General features: G+C 53.7%; 9 protein-coding genes across 9 annotated transcripts; 7 read left to right on the plus strand and 2 right to left on the minus strand.

Annotated features, from left to right (window-relative positions):
* Positions 1-1,407: 1,407 nt before the first annotated feature.
* On the minus strand, positions 1,408-3,012 carry BO97DRAFT_442182 (S-adenosyl-L-methionine-dependent methyltransferase; the record flags this gene model as incomplete). The annotated part of the gene is made up of 5 exons (XM_025698236.1): positions 1,408-1,745; positions 1,834-2,279; positions 2,371-2,494; positions 2,555-2,684; positions 2,752-3,012. The coding sequence occupies 5 exons, from the start codon at positions 3,010-3,012 to the stop codon at positions 1,408-1,410; spliced, it is 1,299 nt and encodes a 432-aa protein (XP_025553040.1).
* A 4,031-nt stretch (positions 3,013-7,043) lies between these two features.
* On the plus strand, positions 7,044-10,532 carry BO97DRAFT_469530 (putative NRPS-like enzyme). The gene is made up of 4 exons (XM_025699854.1): positions 7,044-7,329; positions 7,379-8,139; positions 8,190-9,213; positions 9,263-10,532. Exons 1-4 carry the CDS (start codon positions 7,066-7,068, stop codon positions 10,418-10,420), a joined length of 3,207 nt encoding a protein of 1,068 aa, XP_025553041.1. The 5' UTR covers positions 7,044-7,065; the 3' UTR covers positions 10,421-10,532.
* A 222-nt stretch (positions 10,533-10,754) lies between these two features.
* On the plus strand, positions 10,755-11,928 carry BO97DRAFT_469531 (uncharacterized protein). Its single transcript, XM_025699855.1, has 2 exons — positions 10,755-11,111; positions 11,259-11,928. The coding sequence occupies exons 1-2, from the start codon at positions 10,832-10,834 to the stop codon at positions 11,654-11,656; spliced, it is 678 nt and encodes a 225-aa protein (XP_025553042.1). The 5' UTR covers positions 10,755-10,831; the 3' UTR covers positions 11,657-11,928.
* A 147-nt stretch (positions 11,929-12,075) lies between these two features.
* BO97DRAFT_404673 (ketopantoate reductase family protein) lies at positions 12,076-13,635 on the plus strand. The gene is made up of 5 exons (XM_025695005.1): positions 12,076-12,139; positions 12,192-12,285; positions 12,331-12,385; positions 12,434-12,648; positions 12,903-13,635. The coding sequence occupies exons 1-5, from the start codon at positions 12,099-12,101 to the stop codon at positions 13,482-13,484; spliced, it is 987 nt and encodes a 328-aa protein (XP_025553043.1). The 5' UTR covers positions 12,076-12,098; the 3' UTR covers positions 13,485-13,635.
* A 326-nt stretch (positions 13,636-13,961) lies between these two features.
* Positions 13,962-16,680, plus strand: BO97DRAFT_404674 (alpha/beta-hydrolase). Its single transcript, XM_025695006.1, has 3 exons — positions 13,962-14,287; positions 14,341-14,865; positions 14,915-16,680. The coding sequence occupies exons 1-3, from the start codon at positions 14,174-14,176 to the stop codon at positions 16,430-16,432; spliced, it is 2,157 nt and encodes a 718-aa protein (XP_025553044.1). The 5' UTR covers positions 13,962-14,173; the 3' UTR covers positions 16,433-16,680.
* A 61-nt stretch (positions 16,681-16,741) lies between these two features.
* Positions 16,742-18,217, minus strand: BO97DRAFT_449285 (uncharacterized protein; the record flags this gene model as incomplete). The annotated part of the gene is made up of 2 exons (XM_025698863.1): positions 16,742-18,058; positions 18,193-18,217. The coding sequence occupies 2 exons, from the start codon at positions 18,215-18,217 to the stop codon at positions 16,827-16,829; spliced, it is 1,257 nt and encodes a 418-aa protein (XP_025553045.1). The 3' UTR covers positions 16,742-16,826.
* A 2,051-nt stretch (positions 18,218-20,268) lies between these two features.
* Positions 20,269-21,199, plus strand: BO97DRAFT_442186 (sulfotransferase family protein; the record flags this gene model as incomplete). The annotated part of the gene is made up of 2 exons (XM_025698237.1): positions 20,269-21,066; positions 21,160-21,199. Exons 1-2 carry the CDS (start codon positions 20,297-20,299, stop codon positions 21,197-21,199), a joined length of 810 nt encoding a protein of 269 aa, XP_025553046.1. The 5' UTR covers positions 20,269-20,296.
* Positions 21,200-21,588: 389 nt separating this feature from the next.
* Positions 21,589-22,713, plus strand: BO97DRAFT_442187 (RTA1 domain-containing protein; the record flags this gene model as incomplete). Its single annotated transcript, XM_025698238.1, has 5 exons — positions 21,589-21,630; positions 21,683-22,081; positions 22,131-22,354; positions 22,400-22,633; positions 22,687-22,713. The coding sequence occupies exons 1-5, from the start codon at positions 21,615-21,617 to the stop codon at positions 22,711-22,713; spliced, it is 900 nt and encodes a 299-aa protein (XP_025553047.1). The 5' UTR covers positions 21,589-21,614.
* Positions 22,714-23,177: 464 nt separating this feature from the next.
* On the plus strand, positions 23,178-25,073 carry BO97DRAFT_423272 (Zn(II)2Cys6 transcription factor domain-containing protein; the record flags this gene model as incomplete). Its single annotated transcript, XM_025696869.1, has 4 exons — positions 23,178-23,235; positions 23,360-23,880; positions 23,937-24,116; positions 24,189-25,073. The coding sequence occupies 4 exons, from the start codon at positions 23,178-23,180 to the stop codon at positions 25,071-25,073; spliced, it is 1,644 nt and encodes a 547-aa protein (XP_025553048.1).
* Positions 25,074-25,433: the final 360 nt, after the last annotated feature.

Below are 25,433 nucleotides of genomic sequence, written 5' to 3' on the forward strand. Positions count from 1 at the left end.
CATTCACTGTGGATTCATGTATTATAAGCCTTGTCCACTCGCTACCAGGCCCTTGTTGTTTGATCGATTTCCCCGGACACTTTTGAAGTTATTTATTCGCGTGGCTTGATCCTTGTCGCTTGCAAGATCTAAAGAGATACTAAATATTAGAATTGAACAAGATACTTGTGTCAACATTGATGTTCATGTGTAGTCCGATCTTGTCCTGCAGTGATTTATATTGTGGAGTACTGAAGCTCGGACATTACGATGAGGATCACCACCAGGCAACCAGTTCATGGCTTAGACTAGGCGGAGCCAAGTCCCGGCGTTTTGTGCATACGTTTAGAGGAAGGGTGCTCCGACCATGTTCCCATCCCCAGACCCAGTCCACATCGCTCCGATGCCGTCCGAGGGAATTGATGTATCGCCGGAACCATTCCAAATCCAACACGAGAGCACCCACTCAGGGGGCTATTCTGGCACTCTCCTGACTCTCACAAAGACCTAGCCCCCTCTCATTCCCTGAAGCACGAACAGAGGCGACAACTCGAAACAATAGCCATTATAACCAGTCCAGTCCAGTTCAGCCCAGGCCCGAACGCAGCCGTGCAACAGCCAGTCTCGAACAAGATCGATCTGATCCTGTCCCTCCTAATCTCAATCTCAGTCCTCATTCACAAGTCCCATGACCACAACCAAGAATCAAACCACCGCCGCCCCGCAAACCCACTCGCCGCCCCTTGCGGCAAACCAATATGACAGCTCTGACACCCCGCAGCCACCGCCACCGCATGCTTTCTCCTACCTTTCATTTGATTTATTCGCAGAAAATAAACTCCAATAAACTATGAGACAAAGTATATGCGAAACCGTTCAAAGAATTGGCTTTCGTCTAGTTGACTGTGCGAGAGCTTGGGTTCTAGCGTGCGTTACATGCGTGCACCCTGTGCATAGAATGGGGTGGGGTGAGGGAAGGGTTCATTCAGATCTTGACCGCTGCAGATGCGGGTATCCCCTCCTTGCGATGGGGATGTAAGGGGTTGATGAAAAGGTTTACGTATACGGATCTTGTTGAATATACAGCGGTAGTGTGGTAGTGTGGGTATGTGGTACAGACTTATTAACCTGGTTGAGTGTGGGGTTGCTGTTGTATTACCTGGAGTAAGGAGAGAGCTTTCCTCGGTGTATCTACTGTCATAATCTTGTGGGTTTGAGTTGAAAGTGGGGATATTTCTAATTTGGCTGTGCTGTATTTAAGTTGTGGATTTGAAATGTGGATGTGGATGTGGATATGCAAGGGAAAAGAAATGTGACCTATAACGCCTCCGCCGCTCTGTCTATCTATCTACCCACTCACCCACAGTCCGTGACAGAACGCACGGACATCATGAAACAAAGACAGAAGGTTAAACAAACCAACCTCAACTATTGATCCTGGGGGCTACTCTCGCAAACCACCGCCGCCTCAATCACCGACTCCATCCCCGGATTCGTATTCCAGATCCCGCGGATCTCCAGCCCGGCCGCGGCCAGCAGCGCGCGCCATTGACGCTCGGAGCGCTCGACGCCCGCCCCGATGCTCATCATCTGGATATCGAGCGAAGCTGCCAGCAGCGGCGCCGCCGTGTCGGGCAGGACCATGTCGACGATCAGCAGACGCGAGTACGTCGGGTCCATGGCCGCGACGGTGTTGGCCAAGATCTGCTGGCAGGTGGAGTCGGGCCAGTCGTGAAAGATGGCGCGGAAGTAGTAGGCTCGGGCGCCTTTATTCATTAGTACATTACATTCGTATATACAGTTCAGGCAGGTAGGGATGAGTGGTTCCGTTTGGGGAGTGTGAGGGTGGCATACCTTTGACAACCTGCGGCTCGAGAAAGCTATACCCCATCGCCTCGATGCCCATCCCGGGCTCGCGCTTCACCACCTTCGGCAGATCCTGGAGGACCCTTCGCCCGGGGATCTTGGCGCTCGCGTACCGCTCCTGGAACTTCACCAGGTCGTGGCCCTGGTTGCCGCCGACGTCGACCAGAAACACCGCGTCGGGGTCGTTGCGCCGCAACCCCTCGCTCAGTCGCTCGACCGGGTAGATGTCGAACCAGTTCGGCTTGCCGTGTCGCCGGCTCGCCATGTACGAGTTGAACAGCTGCTGGCGCGGCTTGTGCTGCGCCAACCACTCGAACTGGCTCTCGCCCACGGCCCATTTCATCGGCGCCGCTGCGTACTCCTTTGGCGTCGTGTAGTTGTGCGCCCGGAAGTAGTCCGGGAGTTTGCTTAGTGTCGGCAACGTGAGGTCGTATCTGTGCGGTGTCAGTAGTTTACACTGGATTGGGTTGCTTGGGGCACGACGCCAGGGGTTGAATGTGGGATTGGGGATAAAGCGCAACGTACATGCATGGGATCCCGTCCCGGCCAATGGGCTGGATCAACGCTGCGGTTTTATCGTTCGCTCTGTAGGTTTCGGGCTCTGTGCTGGTGCATAGGCCTAATGAGGCCATTACTCGCATTAGGCGGACTGATGGGGAATCTTGTCAGTTGCGGTGTTCTGGATCCAGGAGGGACTGACGGTACTCACCGATCAACGCCCTCTCCGCCCCTGTCTGCTCGGCCAGTGCCGTCGCTGATAAGCCCGTCGGGCTGTGTTCCATTAGCAGCGGGAATAGCCCCAAGTCCATGACGGTTCGTAGAGCGGCATTCTGAGGCGGCTGTTGGATGGTGTCAGTGATTCGGGGCTGTTGCCTCATACAGCAAGTGGACAGTTGTAGCTCATACCTGGTAGATAAGCCGCAGGAGTGTCTCTGTCGGGGTCTCGACCGCCAGCTTCAATTCATCCACTAACCCCAGAAGCTGGAAATGCGACTTTGCCGTCCGGTCGGGGCTCTTTTCCTGCAATACCGCCTGCTTGATCTGCTCGATTAGGGTGAGCAGGTCTTGCGACGAGGATGGCGTGGAGATGTTGCTGCTGCTGCTGCTGCTGCTGCTGCTGCTGCTGCCGCTCCTGCTGCTGGTGTCACACAGGGAAATTGGGGCCATGTTGAAAGAGGAGGAGTAGAATGTGAGGGTGAAGTTGGGTGCGTATGCTTCATGCACAGTCAGAATAACAATTGATGCGAACAAGGTTTATAGGATGTCCAAGGCAGGAAAGTCAGCGAAAACTTGAAGTTGCTTGCAGCTGGAGGAAGTCAAGTTTGCTGTCTGTCAACGAAGCGGTGTAAATGTTCGGCATGCTGGGAGACGAGCCCTAGCTTTTATATTGATCGAGCTGCCTGTCTATTGTCGCGACGTGCAGGTATCCGGGCCAGAGTTTCTGGCTTTGCTCATCCGTATAGGGGATTTATTCAATAATTCAGTCGATGACAGGGCCAGAAGCCGCGAGGGAGGACTCGGAGATTAATTTTTTGGTTTTTGTGAGAAAAATGTACAGTACTTGTTTTCACTGGACGGCTGAGGACCGGAAGCCACTCCCATCTGAGACGGTTGGTGGGATTCAGTCACACCGTCACTGCATGAACAGGGATGCTCTTTGTTTTTGTGGCTTCTACATGTGTACAGAATCCTTCCAGTGGCATGTGTGTTGTATTAGACGGACTTATTAGGGCTGAGGTTGGTCAATGAGATGTCATAGTGCTTCAGATGATGTATCCTCCATCGTCATTGTACTAAGTACAAGTACCTGGCAGGTCAAGAGATTGCATCAAGGAGCGCGAGATCTGATGCAAACCCTGCTATCAGCTGGGGAGAGCTGATTGAGAATGGATCCGACCGCGATCCATGCTTTGGTGGAGCGGATCAGCCTTCAATAGCCATAGCCCAGCCCATCGGGGGTTTCCTTGTTCGGAGAGAAGCTTCCAATCGTCTTCTTTTCCGGGGGTTGTTGACGCCACAACGCCACTGACTAGACGGTGTGCTAAAAAAGTACAGTACTGGACTATATCCCAAGCTTCCGTCATAATGCACCGGGATAGCCAGGACATTGTTTCGATCGGAGACTAGATTCTACTAATTGGGAAGCTCGTCATCGCTCAACTCCGCCCGCCGTGTCTCATTACAACCGCAGACAACAACAACATCATCACATCGAAGTCCTGTAGAACCTTGGAATTGACGGAACCAACCTCTTTCTTCTCGACACCTTCTCTCATGAGACCCCGCACGAGTTGTTCCCACCACTCACACGAGGCCATCCACGGATCACTTTGGATCATGCGAGTTCATTCCGGGATCCTGGATAGGACCGTCTGCAAGTCCTGCCCTGGCACTGACTAGCCGCTGCGATGGGTCTTCGTATGGAGTCGTATCCATTCCTTGGACCGATCTCTGCGAGCGAATGGCTTGTCGCTGAGCGATATGAGCGTAAAACATCAACTGTCGCCGGGAAAGTTAATCGCTCTGAGGAGCTGAGCGACGACGAAAGATCGTCAAACCCCATGACTCGATCTCAGCACGTTCCCATCCACCCAGGAAACTGGAATACTTAGTACTTAGTCACATACTGTATGCTCATTTGTTGATTAATGGCTACCTTACCCCCACGATCAACCGAGGCAAAAGCGATAGACCCGGATAGATGCTGACGGATCACGGATTTTCTCATCACCAGCCCCAACCGTGGCTTTGCTGATTTTCAATAGTGACGGGAACGTGGACCTGAAGTAAGGAGTCTTTATTTCCTTATCTTTTGGTACTCAATAGTCTAGAAGGGAGAAAGAAAAAAGTCCCAGGCATGTTGTTCCAGTCAGATGATTGAGAAGCCGAAGCCGGGATGCAATAAGCCCCCCCTGCTTGGGGGCAACAACCGAAAGACTGAAGAATTTTTTCTCCTCCTTCTGTTACACGGCGATGATCAGCGGAGGGACTGACGACACGAGCTTATCCAATGACAGGGGAGGGACAGGCGAGGGATTGGACCGCTCATGCGCCTAAGACGCAATATTCTGCGAGTTGCTTTTTTTCCTTCCCTTTTTTTTTTTTTTTTCTACTCGCTTATTTGCTTTTTCGGGCGTGGCGGTTCGACAGAGTGGGCTCGGTCCAACAGCTGAGATGATCAAACACCACCAAAACAATCGGTGAGGCCTGGAAGAAAAGAAAGCAAACCGTTGAGAAAAGACGATAAGTATCAAACAAGCGGATTCTAGCCGTGATGATATACCCTGATACCCCTTGTTATACCCTCAATTGTCTGGTAGTCGCGGGACGGGAAGCCCTGCCCAAGTCCGCCCGTCCGGAAGATCGCGATGGATTGATCCATTCATCGTCTCTTTAGCTTGGTCTAGCTTGGTGGCAGTGGACAAATGAGAGGTGCAAGATCATTCTTCCAATCGGACAGATCAACTGGTACCTTTGACCAGTTAATCAATGTGTCTCCACCCAGTCTTCAGCTGGTTGTCTTCCGGGATTGGGGAGCTCCCGGGGAGAATCTAGATTTATCCATGCATTTAGCCATCCATACTCATGAAAGGAAAAAGAAGTACAAGCTTGGATCGGGTTGACCTGTCACTTTCAACTGGAGAATTGACGGCGTAGGAAGTAAAAAGTCACAAAGTGGAAAGTGCAAAGGGCTGGAACGAGTACAAAGTGAGGCGGAGAATTTGTCATGGCAGCTCCCCGTCAAAAAGTACTGTGCAGGAGCAAAGATGCAGCCAACCCCCTCATCATCCCCAAAGGTACGGAACACTTTAGTCACCACTCAAAAAGACAGATGCTTTGCTGCAGGAATTTTCCTGTCAGCTAGTCTACCTGCACGCGCAGTTCGTCCCCTCGCTAACCTGCGTGAACTATTCTTCTTCCCCCCTGCCAGAGAGACAGACAAAGCCCGGTGGGATTGCCGGACAGCCTCTCCAGATCGGTGGGTGTAAGCCACTGGACGGCCATTCCGCCAACTCCACCACCCACATCAGCTATGAATAAAATAGCTTCCCGAGAAAAGACCAAAAAAAAAAGGCTAAACACGAAGAGTCCTTCCACCAGAATAAAAATGGTTACACCAGTCATCCTCTCCGTTGCAGCGGTGGGCCTGTCTCCCCTCACATCCCGCTGCCACAGCGCTTCATTTGCGGGTGGGCAGGCCTCTGTCCTTTTGCATTTCATTTCTCCCCCCTTAGGTTGCCAAAGGTTCCCCACCTGGCACTGCATCGAGAGTCCGAGACAGCTGGGGAGGGAGACAAAAATAAGGACATTATTCTTAGGTACCCAAAGGAGCCAGCGAGCCAGCCAGCCAAGTGATCGTCGATCGACCCGCCGACTTTGATGGTGGAGGGAACCAGGTTCCTGGAGCCGACCACCCGGGTTCCTGGGGCAGCATCCTGGCCACTTCCCACTTTTCTAGACGCGGTGATGACGCTAGAAGACGGACGGCTTCATGCAGTATCACGCAACTTCTTCATCATAGGTACAGTACTGTAGAGTACCTACTGGCGATCGCCTGGCAACCCGCTCGTGCAGTCGCCGCTGTAGTGTGACGGACCATTGTCCATTCAGCAGTCGCATCCCAGCCTGACCGACGGGAACTACTGATGAATGAAGGAGAGCGATCGCGTCCTCAAGAACTCTGATACGCAACTCGTCCCGATCGTGCTAAATGGACTGGCCCGATCTGGGCCCGTGCGATGCAGAAAAGTCAGTAGAGTTAGGGCTTGGACTCCGGCTGGCACTAGGTTACGGTACTCCCCTCTTCCTCTCTCATCTCCCCCCGACCCACGTCATGGTCACCAGAGCAAGGGTAAAAAATAGAAAAGAAAAAGAAAATAAGATAAAAAAATCGGAAAAATAATATCTAATCAGTCCTGACTCAAATGATACACAATTTCACCGCTCCGGATCCATGATGCCACGGGATATAGGGGAACTTGCCTGGTTTCATAGCCGGCTTGCCACTGGCATACTAACTCTGCTGAGGATGAGTGTACTTCCTGATTCGGTTATCGAAGTGGTCCCGCTGGATGGACAGCTCGGAGACGGGCTGCCAACTCGTTCACACCCAGCACAGCACAGTCATCGTCCTCAGGCTTAAAAGACTCATGTCGCGCCACTTTGTACAGTACCTCCCCAGAATCATTCTGACATCCCACGTCAACCCTCTACTTCATCATGGGTGTCCCTCACCACGAAGGGGCCTCTCGCGAGAGGCTCAAGCCCTCTTCGCCAGAAGAGTTGATCTCTCGCTTTGGTCGTCTTCATCTCTTGGATGACTTGATTCGTCTACGAGCAGCTGATCCCATTCAGCATCCTATTCTGGCCTATCCCAAGCCCTCCCAAGATGATACCGTGGAGTACGAGTACTTCTCAGGTCTAGATCTGGACTGCATGATCGATCAGGCCGTTTGTACCTTGATGGACTATGGCTTCAAACCAGTAAGTCCACTCCTGCTTATGCCTTCGCAAGCGCTAACCAGGATGACAGCCCCGTCACGATGGAGCCATCGTGGCACTGTTTACGCTCTCTGACCTCAACATGGTCATCACATTCTTCGCGCTGAGCCGCTTAGGATACACTGTCATGATGCTGTCTCCGCGTCTATCGCCGTCGGCATGTGTGGCTCTCCTAGACACGGTCGGTTGTGACACTATCCTGTACGGCCAGACCCCCAACATCCGCACGACTATGGGCGAGATCCTCCGTCTGAAACTGGTTGCATGCCGTCCTATCGTTCAACGGCCGTCTTTGGAAGACGACGACGTAGAGGAGCCAGCCATGTTGGTGCTTCGTCGCAGCCGCAGCCCAGAGACTCAGGTCAACAAGATCGCTCTGATCCTCCACTCATCAGGCTCAACAGGTGACCCGAAGCCTCTGTACTTGAGCCACAAGGCCTTGATGACGCATCCGATGCGTGGCCCCGGCTTCACTTCCTTCAACTCCCTTCCATGGTTTCATCTTCACGGTCTTTCGACCGCCCTGCAAGCCATGTACATGCGGCGAACCGCTTATATGTGGGACGCCTCGCTCCCCCTCACGGCCAGCACGGCTGTCGCTGCCCTGGAGGCAGCCCGACCAGAGTCTGTGCAGGGCGTGCCGTACCTACTTCAGCTGTTGGTCGACAGTTCACGAGGGCTGCAGGTTCTGCGACGCTGCGATTCGGTGACATACGGAGGGGCTCCTTGTCCTGATGAGCTGGGTGATCGATTGGTGGCGGAGGGAGTGAAATTCGGCGGTTCTTTCGGATTGTGAGTTTTCTTCCTTTCTCAATTGTCAGTGTTATCTAACGACAAGGCAGAACGGAAGCTGGTTTAGTCGCCGAGTCGATCTCCCGCCCAGCCGGGGATCCCTACTGGAACTACATGCGGTTCTTCGACAACATCCGACCCTTCATCTGGATGAAGCCTATTGGTGATGAACTGTATGAAGTCGTGTATCTTCGAGGCCATCCTGCTCTGACAGCCTCCAACTCCGATGATCCGCCGGGCTCATACCATTCGCGCGACGTCTTCACGCCGCATCCCACTATCCCCGATCGGTGGAAGTACGTCTCGCGTATTGACGATCGGATCACTCTGGTCAATGGGGAGAAGGTGCTTCCACTTCCCATCGAGGGCCGCATTAAGCAGAACCCGTTGGTCGAGGAGGCCGTCGTAGTGGGAGTCAGCAAATCAGTGCCTGGTCTGCTGGTCTTCCGGTCTGATGGCTCGCACCGGTTCTCGGATGGCGAGTTTTTGGATCTCGTCTGGCCCACGGTGGAGGAGGCCAACTCCCATGCGGAACAGTTCTCGCAGATCTCCCGCGACATGGTCGTTGTGCTGGCCGCCGACCGTGTCGTACCGCGAACTGACAAAGGATCGATGATCAGAGCCCAAGTGTATACACGGTACGCTGATGTGATCGAGTCTATGTATAACAAGATGGAGCAGGACGCCAGTGGAACCTTGCAGCTGGACCTCCAGGCCACAGAGGAGCACCTGCTGCAGCTTTGCCGGGAGGAGCTGTCCATGTCCAACATCGACTACGACACGGACTTCTTTGCTCATGGCATGGACAGTCTCAAGGCCATCCACCTTCGCCGGCTGATTCTCAGAGACTTCCGAGTTGAGGATAGCAAAAGCCTCAGCCACAACATCGTCTTCGAGACCGGCAGCATCGCCCGGCTGGCGGAGTGCATCAACGCTGCACAGAGCGGCCAGTCCGATTTTTCCGAGTCGGACGAGGACGAGCTAGCCCTGATGCCGGGTCTGATCGAGAAGTATTCAGCCTCTTTTCCTGTCCACACTCCTCGTCCGGATAGGGTGTCAAACACCAGGAGCGTCGTAAGTATTTGTCCGCCACCTCTTGTTGACTCAAATTAACATCTCCCAGCTTCTTACCGGCCCGACCGGCTCCATCGGCGCACATACTCTTTACAAACTCGTCAACGACGACACGGTCTCCAGAGTCTACTGTCTAACTCGCAGGACCAACGCCAAGGAGTCGATTCTCCGCTCTCTGGCCGAGAAGAACCTCAGCATCCCAGCCTTCCGCACGCACAAGATTGTCGCCTTGACCAGTTCCCTCGACCAGGCCAACCTGGGCCTCGACCACTCCACTTACGACGCGATGCTGCAGTCCGTCTCGCTCATCATCCACACCGCATGGCCCGTCAACTTCAACCTCCCCCTCAGCGCCTTCGAGTCCCACATCCAAGGACTCTACAACCTGATCTGTTTCTCGCTCAGCGTCACCCTCCCCTCGCCCGCCGTCCTTCTCTTCTGCAGCTCCATTTCCACGGCGCTCGGCTCCTCCCAGCAGACCATCCCCGAAGCCCCAATCGAAGACCTCTCCAGCGCGCTGGAAATGGGCTACGGGCGCTCGAAGCTGATCGGCGAGCGCATCGTCAGCGCCGCGCGCCAAACCGCCGCGGCGCGCACATTCTCGCTCCGCATCGGCCAGGTGTCCGGCCACTCGAAGCGAGGGCTCTGGAACGACGACGAGGCGCTACCGCTCATGATCCGCTCCGCGCTGACGCTGGGTGTCCTACCCGAGCTAAAAGGGGTGCAGTGCGCGTGGCTCCCGGTGGACAAGCTTGTCAGCGCGATGCTGGAGATCGCGCGGGTGTGCTCGCACACGCCGCCTTCGTCGCGACGCGGGTCGATGAGCTCCGCGGATGGGATGATAGTAGAGTGGTCCGATGACGACTCGGTGTACAACCTGACGAACCCGCACCCGTTCAACTGGCGGTCGCTGCTGGTGAATCTGAAGAAATGCGGGTTCGGGTTCTCGACCGTGTCCTTTGAGGAATGGCTCGAGGCTCTCCGGGAGAGTGAGGCCCGCGGCGAGGAGACTGTCAACCCGGCTGTCAAGCTGGTGGCGCATTATGAGGCGATGTACGGGGAGCAGGGACGACGGGAGCCTGCGTTTTGTACGGAGCGGGCGGAGAGGGATAGTATGACGCTAAGAAATGGGAGGTTGAGGATCATTGAGGATGGAATTCTGGGGAGGTATGTAAGGGATTGGTTGGGACGTTGGACGAGAGTTTGATTGTTGAGACGGTTAATGAGGATGGATTGTGCATAGTTCTGTTCGCTGTTTATATATTTAGCTTGCTGTACACAGATTTGTATTGCGTTATGAGACAGATACCAAGTTGGTGGGATAATTGATTACTTCTTCTTACAAAATTGACTTTCCTTCAAACCAGAGTATAATCAAGTGTCTCTCCCTGTTGATCTGAAGAATAACAGCATCTATACTGTAAGTCAACAATAGTAGGCTCCTTTCGGCTAAAGACCGGAGCAGGAAGCCGGAGTTAATCCGATCCGTCTCCGCACGGGCAGCGATGATGATCTCACCTCTTCCTCCGTCATCTCCGTCACTGTCACTGTCACTGTCACTGTCACTGTCACTGCCCACTCATCTCCTCAATTGTCGATTGCCTCCAACCTCACCACAATGGGTCTCTTCCGCCGCGCCGTGAAGCTAACCACCATCGGCGGCACCGCCACGCTGGGCGCCTTCTTCTTCGCGACGCGCAACTCGGTCTTCGTGCCGCTGCCACTGTCCGATCCCATCTTCCAGACGGCAGGCTACCGATCACTCAACCCGCACAACAACCCCACCAGCCACGACCTGTGTATCCGACGTGTACCGCTGTCGGAGATCAACCCCTCGTTACTGGAGAAGAAGGGCAAATTGACGGAAGCGTTTTGCGCGGGTGTTTGGAGCGGATGGGGTATGTTCTGTCCTCTCCCTCCTCCCAGCCTGGTTGTTGCTAGTAGCTAGATCGCTAGCCGCCGCTACCCCCCCCCCCCCCCCCTCGCCCACCGGCCCTTTCCCAGACCAACACGACCAGCCCACTAATCCATGGAATTGAAACCAGGATACGCCTACCAACGCCGCTACCTCTCCAAGAAATACGAAACCCCCGAAACCGCGTCCCAGCTCTGGACGCGCGCGGACCTCCGCACTGCCTCCTACGAGGTCGGCACGCAGATCACGGACCACTTCGAGGTGGTCGAGAAGACGCCCGAGCGCATCGTGGTTCGGTGCGGCGACTCGCCGCGTAAGCGCGGGGTGCGGGATTCCGATGGGCTGTTTGAGATGTCGGCCGTTGTCAAGCCGGACGAGGGGGTCGCGGAGCTTGGGCTTAAGAGCGTGTTCTTTAAGGGCACGCCTGGTGGAGTCGATGGGCCGCCTATGCCTGGGTATGTGCTTTGGTTGCATCAGCAGTATACGAAGTTGTGGATGGAGACGGGGGTTAGGAATGTTTTGAGGTGATTGGGTATCCGTTTATTCTGGGTATAAGGATTGAGGTGCACCAGGGAGCTGAAAGGAAGGGGGGTCCGGGGGTTCTCCCCCGGATACTCTAGATTCTTGGTATATGGATTGAGGTTACCAGGGAGCTGAAAGGAAGGGGGGTCCGGGGGTTCTCCCCCGGACCGCTTACAGGTTTGGTGGAGTGAGGGGGGAGGGGTTGTTTTATACCTTGGGAGGGACTAGGGATGATAGATAATGTATATGGTGTAGATAAGAATGGATATTATTGTTTCAGTGTTAGTGTTTGGTTGTAATACTCTCTATTGTTCTGGGGACTGTAGTAGGTTCGGACAGAAGCCCGGACGGAATTGAGCCGATCCCCGCACGAGTGCGATTTAAGATAATCCCGCGTTGCTCCTCTACACTCCCATCCTGTTCAGATTGACTGCACACGACTATCAAAATGTCTGAGAAGATCGAAGTTCTCCTCTTCGGCCTGGGCGCGTGAGTCACAGACACCCACTGCAGCGGACGCAGACGCAACTGACAGAAGCAGCATCGGCTCCTTCTACGCTTTCATCCTGCACAGCTGTCCACGCGTGCGCCTGACGGTCGTCGCTCGGTCAAACTACAGCGCCGTGAAAGAGAACGTACGCTCCCATCTCTGGTAGAGGTGGCGATACTGACAACGATAGGGAATCCTGCTGAAAAGCGCCAACCACGGCGAGCATCGCTTCCACCCTGATCGCGGTGAGCAGTTCCTTTCTAAGGATATTATCAGAGACTGATACGGTGTAGTGATTCACTCCCTGTCGGAGCTGACCTCTTCCCCGTCCCCGCCGTTTGACTACGTGGTCTGCACGAACAAGGCCATTGACGTGGATGACGTGGCTCGCTCACTGGCGCCGGCTATCACGGCCGAGAAGACCACGATTGTGATTATCCAGAATGGGGTCGGGAATGAGGAGCCGTTTCGACGGTTGTATCCAGGGAATGAGATTGTTTCGTGTGTGGTATGTTGCTTTCTTGGATCTTCTGCCGCAGATAGGGGCTGGATTGTCCAGGGATTGCTCTCCTGTTGAGTCGTGGCTACCAGTGTTCCACTGCAGCAGGCTTATACTTGGCTCTCATGCAGGGGCAGTGATACTTGTGCCCCTCTTCCTGACCCACCGTCACACCCACATCTCATTTCTTTATCCCCCCTACAACCTTAATGCCACTCCCATGCCCCAACCCATTACATACAGTAACTGACGATACCCCAAAGACATGGGTAGGAGCCCACCAACCGACCCCAGGCACAACGACACACACGACCTCCGAAGCGACACAAATCGGCCTCTACCAACCCATCAACCCCGCACAAGCCGAATCCGCCCTCTCAACACTGATCACCATCCTCAGGGCCCCGGCAAACCCACACCCAACGCCCCTGACCCCGCTCTCCCCGGCCGCCTTGCAGCTCACCCGCTGGGAGAAACTGATGTGGAACTGCGCCTGGAACACGCTAACGACGCTGACGGCCCAAGACTGCCAGGCGTGGCTGCAGTCGTCGGAGGACGCGCTCCCGCTGACGCGACGGCTGATGCGCGAGGTCGTGGCCGTGGCGCATGCGTCGGGCGTGGAGCTGCCTGAGACGCTGATCGACGCGCAGATCGCGAAGATGCAGGGCCTGGGGCCTGTGCGCACCAGCATGCAGACGGATCGCGAGATGGGGCGTCGCATGGAGGTTGAGGTGATTATCGGGGTTGCGGTTAAGGGGGCGAGGCGCGTGGGCGTTGAGGTGCCTGTTTTGGAGACTGTTTATGCGCTTATTCGCGCTGTGGATTCTTTGGTTGGGAAGTTGTAGTTTTCTTTGATCAGGAAGTTGAAAGGAAGGGGGGTCCGGGGATTCTCCCCCGGAAACGCTTATATTCTGGTTATAGTTTGTATGTGACATGATGCGTATGGAAATATCAGAGACTTGGGGCTTAGGGAGGCATGTACTGGGGAACTATAAGACTAGCGCTAACAGCAACAGGAATCCAGGCACCATTCAGCCCCATGAGAACTTCAGCATATATTGTGCTATCCCGTATAAATTGACGTACGAAATCACCCTCAATCCATAGACCATGGCATAGATACTACAATATGCACTGTTAACGCATAAGATGAAATAGCGATGGATGATATGGAACTCCGGCAAAATCGGCATCCCGGCCAGAATCATTCCATCTACATCCATGACGTCGATATGTCCCAATAAAGGCAACCAAGGAGATAAGAAAGACAAGCATTAAAAGGGACGTGGCTCCTGCGCTCGGTTAACAATCACCAGCACGGTGGTTTGTCGCGGGCTCGGCAATGCCCCGTTTATGTGGAGCCAATGCGATCATCTCGGCTACTATCTATCTTCGGACCATGGCACGAGTATACAACTCCAATCACGGTCGGAACTGTCGGACCTGTATGACGAGATCATGCAAGCCCAAGCTATAAAAGAAGCAGTGAGATTTTCGTCGGAATGCGGATTAATACTTTCAGCATAATACCGAAATGGTCTACCGGAATGGCTTGATATGGGCTGTCGCCGCGGCGGTGGCCCCGGCCATGGCTGGCAACCCCAACAGTGTCACACCACCCTTCGCAGTCCTCGTGGAGAACAACCTGGTAGGTTTGCCCAAGTAGAACTGACCGAAACACACTCATCAGTCCTCATACAGGATCTGTCGGTGGAACATAGCCCCTCGTTCCTCCTTCTATCGAAGCCGACAACGGCGGAGAAAGCTACTATTGCATGTACAGCTCTTCAGGAGGACCTAGTGCCGTCTAATAATACTCATGAGCTTCATTCATTACTGTTCCATTACGACAACTTGATGAACACCTCGAGTGACTCTACCTTCTGGCTACAACCCGCCAATGGGATCTGCTACTCGTACAATCGGCTCAATGGGACAATCAAGCCTGATGACTGTGAACATGCCTATCAAGGTATCTGCACCAACACAGCTCCATTCCAGCGCAATGTGCAGCTTCCAGCAACAAACAAGGCCGTAGTTGTCAATACCACCCAGGGCCTTGTCCACGGATTCCGCGATAGATTGGCTGCACGCTTCCAAGGCATTCCCTATGCCAAACCCCCTGTGGGCCATCGCCGATTGCAGAACCCGGAGAGGCTGGATCACTTGCATAACTTCGCCAACGAGTCGGCATATGATGCCACGAGATTCAAGCCTATTTGCCCGGTCAGTCGAGCTCCCAATGCGTGCTTGTGCCGACACTGACTCTTCGCAGCAAGATATGTCGAACAACCCTGGTGTGAAGCTCAATATGACTACCTCGGAAGATTGTCTATATCTCAACGTCTACACGCCCTCTATCCCAGCCGGGAACTCCTCCCTGTTACCCGTGCTCTTCTGGATCCATGGAGGATCGTACTGCTACGGAGGGTCATCGTTCCCCTACTACCTGGGCATGAACATCGCCAGCCGCCAGTCGATGGTGGTTGTATCAGTGAACTACCGCCTGGGAGCTTTAGGATGGCTGACCGAGCCGAAGCCCAGTAACAGCTCCATGATCGGCACCAACCAAGCGATGCGAGACCAGCTTATGGCGCTGGAGTGGGTGCAGCAGCACATCGCAGCCTACGGCGGCGACCCCACCAAAGTCACCATCCTCGGCGAATCCGCCGGGGGCAGCTCCGTGATGTCGCTCCTCCAAACCCCCGCCGCCAAAGGCCAGTTCTCCCACGCTATCGTCGAGTCAGGCAACACCCTGTCGGGCTGGCAACGCCCCGAGATCGCAACAGCACTGTCCGAGCTCTTCCTCAACATCACCGGCTGCCCAGACTACGGCTGCGTCAAGTGCAACCTGACGACCAGCGCGATGCTGGCCGCCCAAGACCGACTCTTCACTCTCGCGCAGGAGATCTTGCCGCGAGGCCAAGTCTGCTCTCTCGAGCCGCTGCGCCCCTTCATCGACGGCGACCTCCTCCACGAAGACTGGAACACAGCCCTGCAGGCGGGGCGCTACACCCACGTCCCGACACTGGTAACCTACAACCACGACGAGTACGGGCTCTTCCTGCAAGAGAACAGCACTTTCACCCACACAGCCGCCAACTTCTCCAGCGCCGAAGCCTACCTCGCGACCTTCCTGCTGGGCGAAGAGCGCACGCAGGCCGTCCTCTCCACACCAGAGCTAGGCTTCACGCGCGCCGCGCTCGCAAACCACTCCGACATCGATACGCCCTTCGTCAACTTTACCACCAACTACTGGTACCGCTGCAACGGCGAGCTTTACGCCGGCGCCCTCGCCCAGAACAATGCGGAAGTGTGGGAGCTGACGTGGGAGGTCAACGTGCCGGAATTCATCCCCGGCCGGCTCTGCGGCGCCGGCTCCGGCCGCGTGTGCCACGGCTCCGGCCGCGTGTGCCACGGCTCCGGCCGCGTGTGCCACGGCTCCGGCCGCGTGTGCCACGGCTCCGAGCTGCCGCTGATCTTCGGCTCTGCGGCTTACGATAATATCTCTGCGGCTGTACTGACGGAGACGGGGTACTGGGACCGCGCGAGGAGGAGTGTGGATCTGTATGCGCGGTTTGCGCGCAAGGGGAGGATGGTTGATGTTGCGAGCAACGGGTCGACGGTGTTTCCGCCGCGTGGCGGCAATGAGACGCATTATGTCATTCATTGGAGGGATCGGCCTGTTGTGCGGGCTGGCGGTGTGAATTGGGGGGCGTGCAAGAAGATGGAGGAGATGCGGCTGTATGATCGGTTGTATTATCCGTATACTGGGCCGGTGCTGGGGTTGTGAAAGGGTTATACAAAACGGCAGGCAATCCCGGCTTGGGTCGATATAGAGAGAGGACCTTTAAGAGGACATAAAGTGTACCGAATATGCTGCTGCACCCGCTGAGCAGGGATGATATGGAGTATTCAGCGTAGAAGTCCAATTGAATAAAAACGGTTCTTGATTCTACTGCCTATCAGTGGAGGAGGGGTAATGTGTCTTACTGTGCCTCTTCACCTTGGCTTTGTGGTGTTCTTGGCTTGATTATTACATGGGATATTACATAGAATCTGGTAGTTGAGTGAATTATCAAAAATCTATTGCATCTTTATGAGAAAAAATACACTATGCTTCAATGGCCATATATGCACATATGAACCAAGTCCTCCTTCTCGTGGACCTCAAAAGAGCTTAGGGCTTAGACCATGTCTGCATCAAAGTCCCTGTTCCGGAACTCGTCCACGCGCTTTTCGATAGCCTTGCTGATATCGTCGATATCATTACAAGCCAGAATATCTTCGTTGACCAGTGCTTTCACGACCTCGACCACGCATGAGAATGAAGTTTGAGCCATCTGCGTGATCTTGCGCTCGATATGGTGCTGTTCTTCTGTGGTTGCTAAGCTGGTGTAGTGACGATTCACCGCTCTCCTGTGCTCCAACTTCTTTTCCTCTTCCTCGGTGCCGGGGATCCGTACAAACCGTTCCAAGCCTTCCACGCCTTCCAAGGTCCCATCGGTTGCTAGCTGGTTATGGGCATACAATACCATTTTGGTAAAGTTGACTCCTCCGAGATCGTAACCCGAACAAGATCGGAAAGCCTTCTGGAATTCCTCCTCGCCACGGCTGGAGATACAGATCTTCACGTCTCCCGGCCTGGCGTCCGCCCACTCCTTAAGATTGGCAATCATCGCTGAATGATGTGCTGGATCGAGCTTATTCAGGCCGTCAAGTACGAGAAAGATCTTACGATCTTCATAGATAGCATCCGATTCCAGCAGATTTTTCCAAGCGGAAAGAACCTCCTCATCATCAATGACGTAGTCCTGATTGATCAACTCTTCCCAGTCAGGGACGCGGCCGTCCGTCACAGGGGAGCTGTACTGGGGATGCCTAGCGGGAATAGTACCCATGTGGGCACGCTCAGGAAACAAAAGAGGGACCAGCTTCTGATCGCTCTCGTCACGGTACCCACCAAAGAGCGAGGCTAAGATCCCACGCATCATCGTCATGAGTGGATCATGCTCGCGCGGCTCTTTTTGGTACTTGTAGAAGAAGACTCGGCTCCAGCGTATCTTCTTGGAATTGGAATTGGTCTTCGTCCAGCTACCTTCAACCCACATCTTCCGACTACCGGTGTAGCCAATTTCGGCCAGGAGTTGTGACTTCCCTGACCCCGGCTGGCCGGTGATGTGGAAGAAAGCGCCCTCCTCTTCGGCAAGCCAGTGATTGAATTTCTCGCCGTGGAGCTTGATATGGTCGAAGTTTGCCGGATATGATCTGGCAAATATCGGTCTCCAGGCCTTATCCGCTGTCACGAACCACGCTTCGTCGTAATCGTCGTCGAGTTCAATGTGTTCAATGCAACCCGAGTGTTTGGGATGAAGTCCAAAGGTTGGATTCCATTCTCCTTCGCCAACGCGCGTCACATCTAGGACATCGGGCCCGAGAACGATCTCATATTTCTCCTGGATGAGCCTCGGATCAGAGTGCCGCGTCCGCGGTCGTCCATGATGGAAAGGAGTTCGCAGAGCCCTCTAACTTCGTTCAGCGCGCTTTGAATACTGTCCAAGCGGCTTGCCAGAGACATCGTAAGGAACGCTCTGTTGTTCCCGTAGTCTGGTCAGTTCGAGTTTCTGTTATCACGTTGTGGATTAGAGCAAACGAGGCTGGACTTAAAGATGGAGAAAGGTATTGGATTTGGACCGAGCTCGAAGGCTGTATTTATACCTGGATTCGTTGTAGTCGAGCCTGTCATCAAAGAACCAAACAACAAAGCTTGAATGGGAATTTCCGGTCTCATTGTCGGTTAATGTGAAATTGCTGGTCAACTACTCTTTCCGCACAGGCTTCAATCCACCAGATGGGCTTGAAGTACCGGTCTGAGGCGACTTACATGAAATGATCCAAAGAATCAATGATGTACAGTACAATGCGATTGTATGATAACTGTCTTTAACCAGGCAGTCAAGGCATTGGCTGGTTGGATAAGTAAAGAGAAAAAGAACAATAAAGAAACAAAACTAATAGCCGTCCAAGGACGGACAGAGTGCAGCACGTGGTCCACAGTTCAGCACATGAGTGATGATCTTTATTCTGAAAACTACAGTTTCTAGTTGACTACCAAGGTTCCGTCTGCTGAATCACCATAAAATTTAGTCGGACGCCGACGAGATCGAACTTCTGGCCAGGCTACTCTACCTTGGCAAGCATCACAGACATGGCTGAACTGATTTTGCGCTGACCCTGGTGTGCAATATATCCACAGGCGAGGGTCTTGTCACGTCACCTCGCGCCTGGAGGGGCTCAAAGAGCTACCTGGTGCCAATTTTCCTGAATGAAACCTGTGCCAAACGGCCCGTAGGGAGAGGTTGTTGTGAAAAAGGAGGCCCCTTGCCTGTCGTTCTGTCAACACACGCAACCGTGACAGGAGTAAGAACCAAGAATCAAGACATACTGCCACGCCCGCACTCCAAATGTCGACGACGTAGCTCCACCCTGTAAAGCATTGCTTCCGGGGGGTGATAGTCTAGAGAGCAGTTTGCCTGGCTAGGCATCCGCACCATAATGGTGAGTTGTCATGGACACACTCAACTGAAAAAGCAACAGATCGTACCAGTGTGCACGACCTCCGCGTGGGTATGGAGGAAGTCTAGACTTTGCAGAAGCTTGGTAATAGCTATTTTCACGAGGCCCTGCTCAAATCCGTCCACCCGGGAGACCAGCTTCATGTCGCGTAGGCTCATCTACGCAACCACGAAGACAAAGACGGCATTCTTTCCATGTCGACCGCTGACTTAGAGCGAATCGAGCAATCTGCCAAATTCTTGCCGTCCTGCATGCGAGCTGGTAGTTGACCGAGAGCTGAGAGTTGATCTGATCATACGCTGGGAGTTCCCGGTGGTGTAGAAAAGTATATACGTAGATCTTCAGCGCGACATACTGGTAGTTGCTATAGCAATCAATGTGAACTTTTCCCTCAAAGAATAGAGGGGATCGCTGGTTGTTGAACGTTTGCCAGAAAGAGGAGAGTATAATATTAAGACAGCGGGAAGCTTACAGCGGGAATGCTCTAAGAGACTTACATATAGTACTATTCTCTGTTGCTGTCCAGCTCTGACCGCTACCGCTATGCTGCACAAGCGACGGGTAAATGCATCGATCTCATGCATCCACCATCAGCTGCGCCCCTATAGGTTGAACATGTGAATTGAGATGATCTCGCGGGTCTTTGTTTGAGCTGCGTGCTATATTTAAAGCTGGACCCAATATTCTAAAAGGCCGATGACAGCACTACTTCACCGGTTCTCGCGCAAAAGTGTAATTCCCCCTTTATATAATTGAGTTTTGCACCAGCCAACCCATTCTACATTCTTTTTCCCTACCTCCACCCTTATTTTTCTTCTTAAGGACAGAAGCCTCCAAAACCGAAATATTCTACGTTCTAGTTTGTGATAACGTACAGACCTCTATCTCTAGCACAGGGCAAAGTCCCAGGAAGAATTCTGGTAAGGGTTCCTAATGTAGGACTACTAAGAAGATATGTTGACGTCTGACAACCCTAATCATCGCACTTAAGCTGTTCAGCCCCTGACATCTCTTTCATCCCTGCAGAGCACTTTTTCTGAGAGACACAAGAAAGAACACTTCTCTTAAAATCTTACCCAACATGGGCCAACAAGCCTCCGCCCCCCGACCAGGCACAGAACTGCAAGTGATTGGGGCGGGACTGTCGCGTACAGGCACTGCCTCCTTCAGCGCCGCGCTGGAGATCCTGCTGGAGAGTCCGATATACCACGGCGGTACTCAACAAACGATGGGTTCGCCTGTCGAGATCAAAACCTGGAATCGCCTTCTCCGTGCCTGGCTCGCCGGCGACCGTGCCACGACTCTATCTCTCCTCCGGGAGCGCACTGCCGGCTATGCGGCCATCACCGACGCCCCCGGCTCGCATTTAGTCCCTGAACTGCTCGAGCTCTACCCTAACAGCAAGGTCATCGTGACGGTACGTGATCGCGACGCCTGGGTCAAGAGCATGGAGCAGATTGCCTCGCTTTCCACCTTGTGGTTCCTGCGCGCTGTCCTGCTGCCGCTGCCGGGCATGCGACACTTCGTGACCTATATTTCCCTGGTGCGGGCGCAGTGGGACCGCATCTACGATGGCGACCGCGTTACGGCCTCGATCTATGAACGCCATATCGCCTGGCTGAAAGAGATCGTCCCCGCCGATCGGCTCGTTTTCTTCGATGTCCGCGATGGCTGGGAGCCTCTCTGTCAGGCACTCGGGAAGGAGGTTCCCAAGGATATTCTGTTTCCCCGTATCAATGATTCCAAGGCGGTCGATCGCGTGGCGGAGTATCATATCAAGAGGGGTCTCGGACGCTGGGCGGTAGCCTTGACTGCGGTGGGGGCACTTGCTGCTTGGTGGTATCTGATGGGGTAGAATCTTGTTGGTTCGCAGAACAGAGCAGTCGGAGACGAAGTTTTTGAATGCAGAATGAGAAAGGTTGAGCGTTCATATTGACCTTTTAGTCTGCCAAATGACGAAAAGCGTCGGAGTGGATCCTTCTGAACCCAGATGACGGGTTGGAAGGCGCTGCGATGCGACTAGAGCAAATCAAATCTCGGGTTAAACAGGGGATGAGAAACTCAAGCTAATAAATAGTGTAAACTCCGAGCTTCGGGAACATGAAAGGTATCCATGAATGGTTAAAATTAGAGAAGCCCGAGTCGCAAATCTCTGGAGTGGAGACATGATGAGATGAAAGCCTGCGATGTGATTGGCGTGTCCGTACGAGCGAGCCAATCAGACGCATTTCCGTATACTTGCCCCAGTGCCTTCACGATGACAACGATTTCCATCCATCAGGCAGCGACTCAGGACAGAATACTATTTAAACCAATTGCCACTCTGAAGTGAGCTCTTCTTTTCTCTCATCTTTCTGCAAGTACTCCTCACCACTGCCACCGTGACTACCACCACCACCATGACACAATGCAAAGGTGAAGTAATCCCGACTTTCAACAACAGACACAATAGCTAACCGGGCAATAGCTTTGACCACGCCAGACACAATGTGGAACTTTTGTCCCTCAAGCGGCGCTGCATACCTGTTTACCGTGCTGTTTGCTCTGACGACTCTTGCCCATATCTCGCAGGCCATCCTGTATCGCAAATTCTACTGCTGGGTAATCGCCATGTCCGGAACCATCCAGACGGTGACTTATATCTTCCGCGTGCTGAGTATTGCCAACCCGGCCAGCTATGAGGACTATGCCGCATGGTTTGTGCTGATACTTATCGCACCGCTGTGGACAAACGCCTTCGTCTACATGGTGATGGGCCGGATGGTGTGGAACTTTACCGACGACGCGCGAGTCCTGCGTGTACGGCCCTGGCATTTCGGCTTCTTCTTCGTAGTTCTTGACATTATGCATGGCTTCCAGCTCTTTGGTTATCGATCCCTCGACTAATAACGTACATAGTGCATTCATTATCCAAGTCTATGGTGCAGCACAGGCAGCCGGCAACAACGTCTCCTACGATACCGAGATGACAGGCCTGCACATCTACATGGCCGGTGTAGGCGTGCAGCAGCTCTTCGTTCTGATGTTCGTGGTCTGTGCCGTTGCCTTCCACCGCAAGATTCTCCTACAAGAGCGACCGGACGCGAAAAAAGCTTTGCTGCTGCTCTATGTGCTCTACGCATGTCTTGCCCTGATTACAGTAAGCATACCCTCTCAGTAAGTGGATATCAGCTAATAAGAACAGATGCGAATCATCTTTCGTCTTTGTGAGTATGCGCAGGGCCTCAAAAGCACGATCCCGTCCCATGAGGCCTACCAGTACTGCCTCGACTCGGTGCCCATGCTGCTGGCGCTCGTGCTGCTCAACGCCGTGCACCCGGGTCGACTCATGCCGGGACCGAACAGCGACCTACCGAGCCGAAAGCAGCGTAAGAAGATGGGTTTGGATACCAAGGCCAAGGCGATAGGGAACGATATGGTAGACCTAGCAGATTGCTGAAAACTATCACTTTCACTTATTGCACCAAATAGATGCTACAGGAGCGAGATGATGTTTGATTTCTTGTTTTCGCTTTCCTCTGTTCATGTCAAAAGTCAGCCAGTAGATTAATAGAAGCATCCTTAGTACCAGGACTATGGTGAAGCTGAGTAGAGAATAGCCTAATCAAATTAGCCTCGATAGACACGATAGACAAGTGTCCTGCATGACCGGGAGTTCTAGTCTGCATCATATAATCTCTCATTTCAATGCAATCATTTCACTGGGGGGCTGTGCTCATGAACTTCCAATTCTAGAATTGCTCTATAGATACCTAACTTACCTAAGGTAAGGTAGGTAGCCCAGGCTGCCCAATAAGGCAAGAGCCAGATATACTAACTCGAAATGGGCAAGTTGGGACATGTGACTCAGATTGTTGCTGACAAAGAATTTTGGTCTCGTTATCTCCTTACAGCTCCACTTTCATCTATGATCTTGTCTCACCCATCTCGCTCTTATTTAGCCAGCATAGCCCGGTAGGAAAATGCCTCGAGTGGCTCCCGGGGACCGGAAGCGGCAGTATCGGCCCAAGACGCGAAGAGGTTGCTTGACCTGCAAGTCCGTACCCTCGCATCTTACCACATCTGACCCCTGCTGACCGGATATAGGAGTGAGAAAGACATTCTAGGGATCTATACTCTACTGGTTGCTCACCTGGACGGATAGTACGACGTGTAAAGTGCGGTGAGGAGCGCCCAAACTGTCTTCGCTGCACGTCAACCGGTCGCCCATGCGACGGCTACGATGTTCCGACATTTCCCTCTGCGTCGAAGTTGACAAGCTCGCGACAGAATGCACTCGCAAAGCCACTAGTCCCTCGCCCGCTGAGCGACCCCTCGTACTGTCTATTCACTAGCGATGAGGAGCGCCGCTCTTTCCAGTTCTTCCTAGCGAAGACCGCCCCGCAGCTGGCGGGCGACTTCGAGTGCGCCTTCTGGGGGCGTTTGTTGCTGCAGTCCGCGCACCACGAGCCAGCCATCCGCCATGTCACAGTCGCCCTGGGCTCACTGCACGAGAGCTTTGAGCGCAATGCAGGCGCCCCCTTCCGCTACGGCGCAAACACCACAAGCAGCTCTTTCGCCCTGCACCAGTACCTACGTGCCATACGCTGCCTGAGGCCCATGCCAGAAAGCTCGCAGCCAATTGACGTGTGCATTATCTCCTGTGTTCTCTTTGCATGCTTTGAGGTGTGTACATGTATTTATCATCTCTTGTTCAGGTACGCGTACTAGCTCATATTTAGGCTATGAGCGGCCAGTACGGCTCAGCTATCACGCATGTCACCAGCGGACTCAAGATTCTCGACGAGCTGCGCACTAACCCAAACAATGGCTTCGTGAGTCCGAACGTGGGTCGTACGCCATATATTCCCTTGGACGTCTTGTGTGGGCTTTTTACACGCCTGCAGGGGCAAGTCATTGTGGTATAGATGCCCTTCCCAGGTAAGCCCGTACCTAGCCGGTTAACCCATCATCTAAGCCCAAGTGCGCCACAGACTGTCCACCGTATCAGCGCAGCCCGTTGCAATCTGTGGCCTGATTTAGTCATGGACTTAAATCGGCCCATCGTGTTTCACTCGTTAGCCGATGCGCGCGAGACACTCGAGGTTTACACATATTATTACCGGCAACAAAGTACGGAGCTGCAGATTCAGAGCACGCAGACAATGTCCTTAGAACCCAGGAACTCCATCAATCCTGTTATCACCGTTCACACTGCGGCAGTCGCCTTGCGCGACACCTCCCTTTCCCTGTTGGACCGCTGGTCTGCCGCGCTGGACGACTTTCTGCGGGGGAGTGGTACATCCCTGACGGACCGCGAACGCCGCGCTACCGCCGTCCTCCAGCTGCGGAAGATCGACTGTTTCATCTCGCTAGACGCCCTTTCACCCATAGGCGAGGCCGACACAGGTGACCATCTCCAATGGGACAGGCACTGTGCATTCTTCGAGCAAATGGTGACCCTGGGTGAGTCGATCGTCGACCTGAACTCGTCTTCTATATCTCCCTCTTCTCCGCTTGCCCTGTCGCCCCCCAAATCCTTCTCGCTCGATCTGGGCATCGTCGCAGGCATGTTTAACGTTGCTATCCGGTGTCGCGACCCGCACATTCGCCGGCGCGCCGTCCGCGTGCTCCGCGCCGCTGCGGCCCAGGAGGGGGTGTGGAACAGTGTTGTAGCGGCGGCAATAGCGGAGAAATGGATCGAGATCGAAGAGGAAGGACTGGGGGTCGTAGCGAGCTGTGCGGATGTGCCCGCTGTCGCGCGGCTGGCGGACTTTGTACCTGTGTTCGATATCGAGCAGCCAGGTGCGACGGTCTATTTTAGCCGCTCGTCCCGGATGGGTCAGGGGATTGTCCGGAGAGAAGTGTTTACGTGGTGATAGCTGCTGTAGAAGGAAGGATAATTAGATGCTTGGCATTGTTGTGTCGTGGATTAGATCATTATACTACCTTAGCGTATCTTACAATCTTGGACATGCCCTTTAAAGCAGTCAGACACGCCAAATACGCATAGGCTGGATTGGTGCCAAGTTGCACTGTACAGCCTGTGTACTAGTGCTAGATCTCATCTACATCCGCTATCACAGTATGAACAAGAGCAGCTTGTCTCCGCCCTTTGGTTCTTCGTATTGTGTGCATCATGTGTGTGATCTTTGATTGTTAAGACCTGCCAATGATGTGAATCTCCAGCAGGTATAATGAGGTCAATGGAATTTCATTGACGAAGTGGTCCTTGCCTG

The sequence above is a fragment of the Aspergillus homomorphus genome (assembly GCF_003184865.1).
Source record: "Aspergillus homomorphus CBS 101889 unplaced genomic scaffold BO97scaffold_11, whole genome shotgun sequence".
In the NCBI taxonomy this organism is placed as follows: domain Eukaryota; kingdom Fungi; phylum Ascomycota; class Eurotiomycetes; order Eurotiales; family Aspergillaceae; genus Aspergillus; species Aspergillus homomorphus.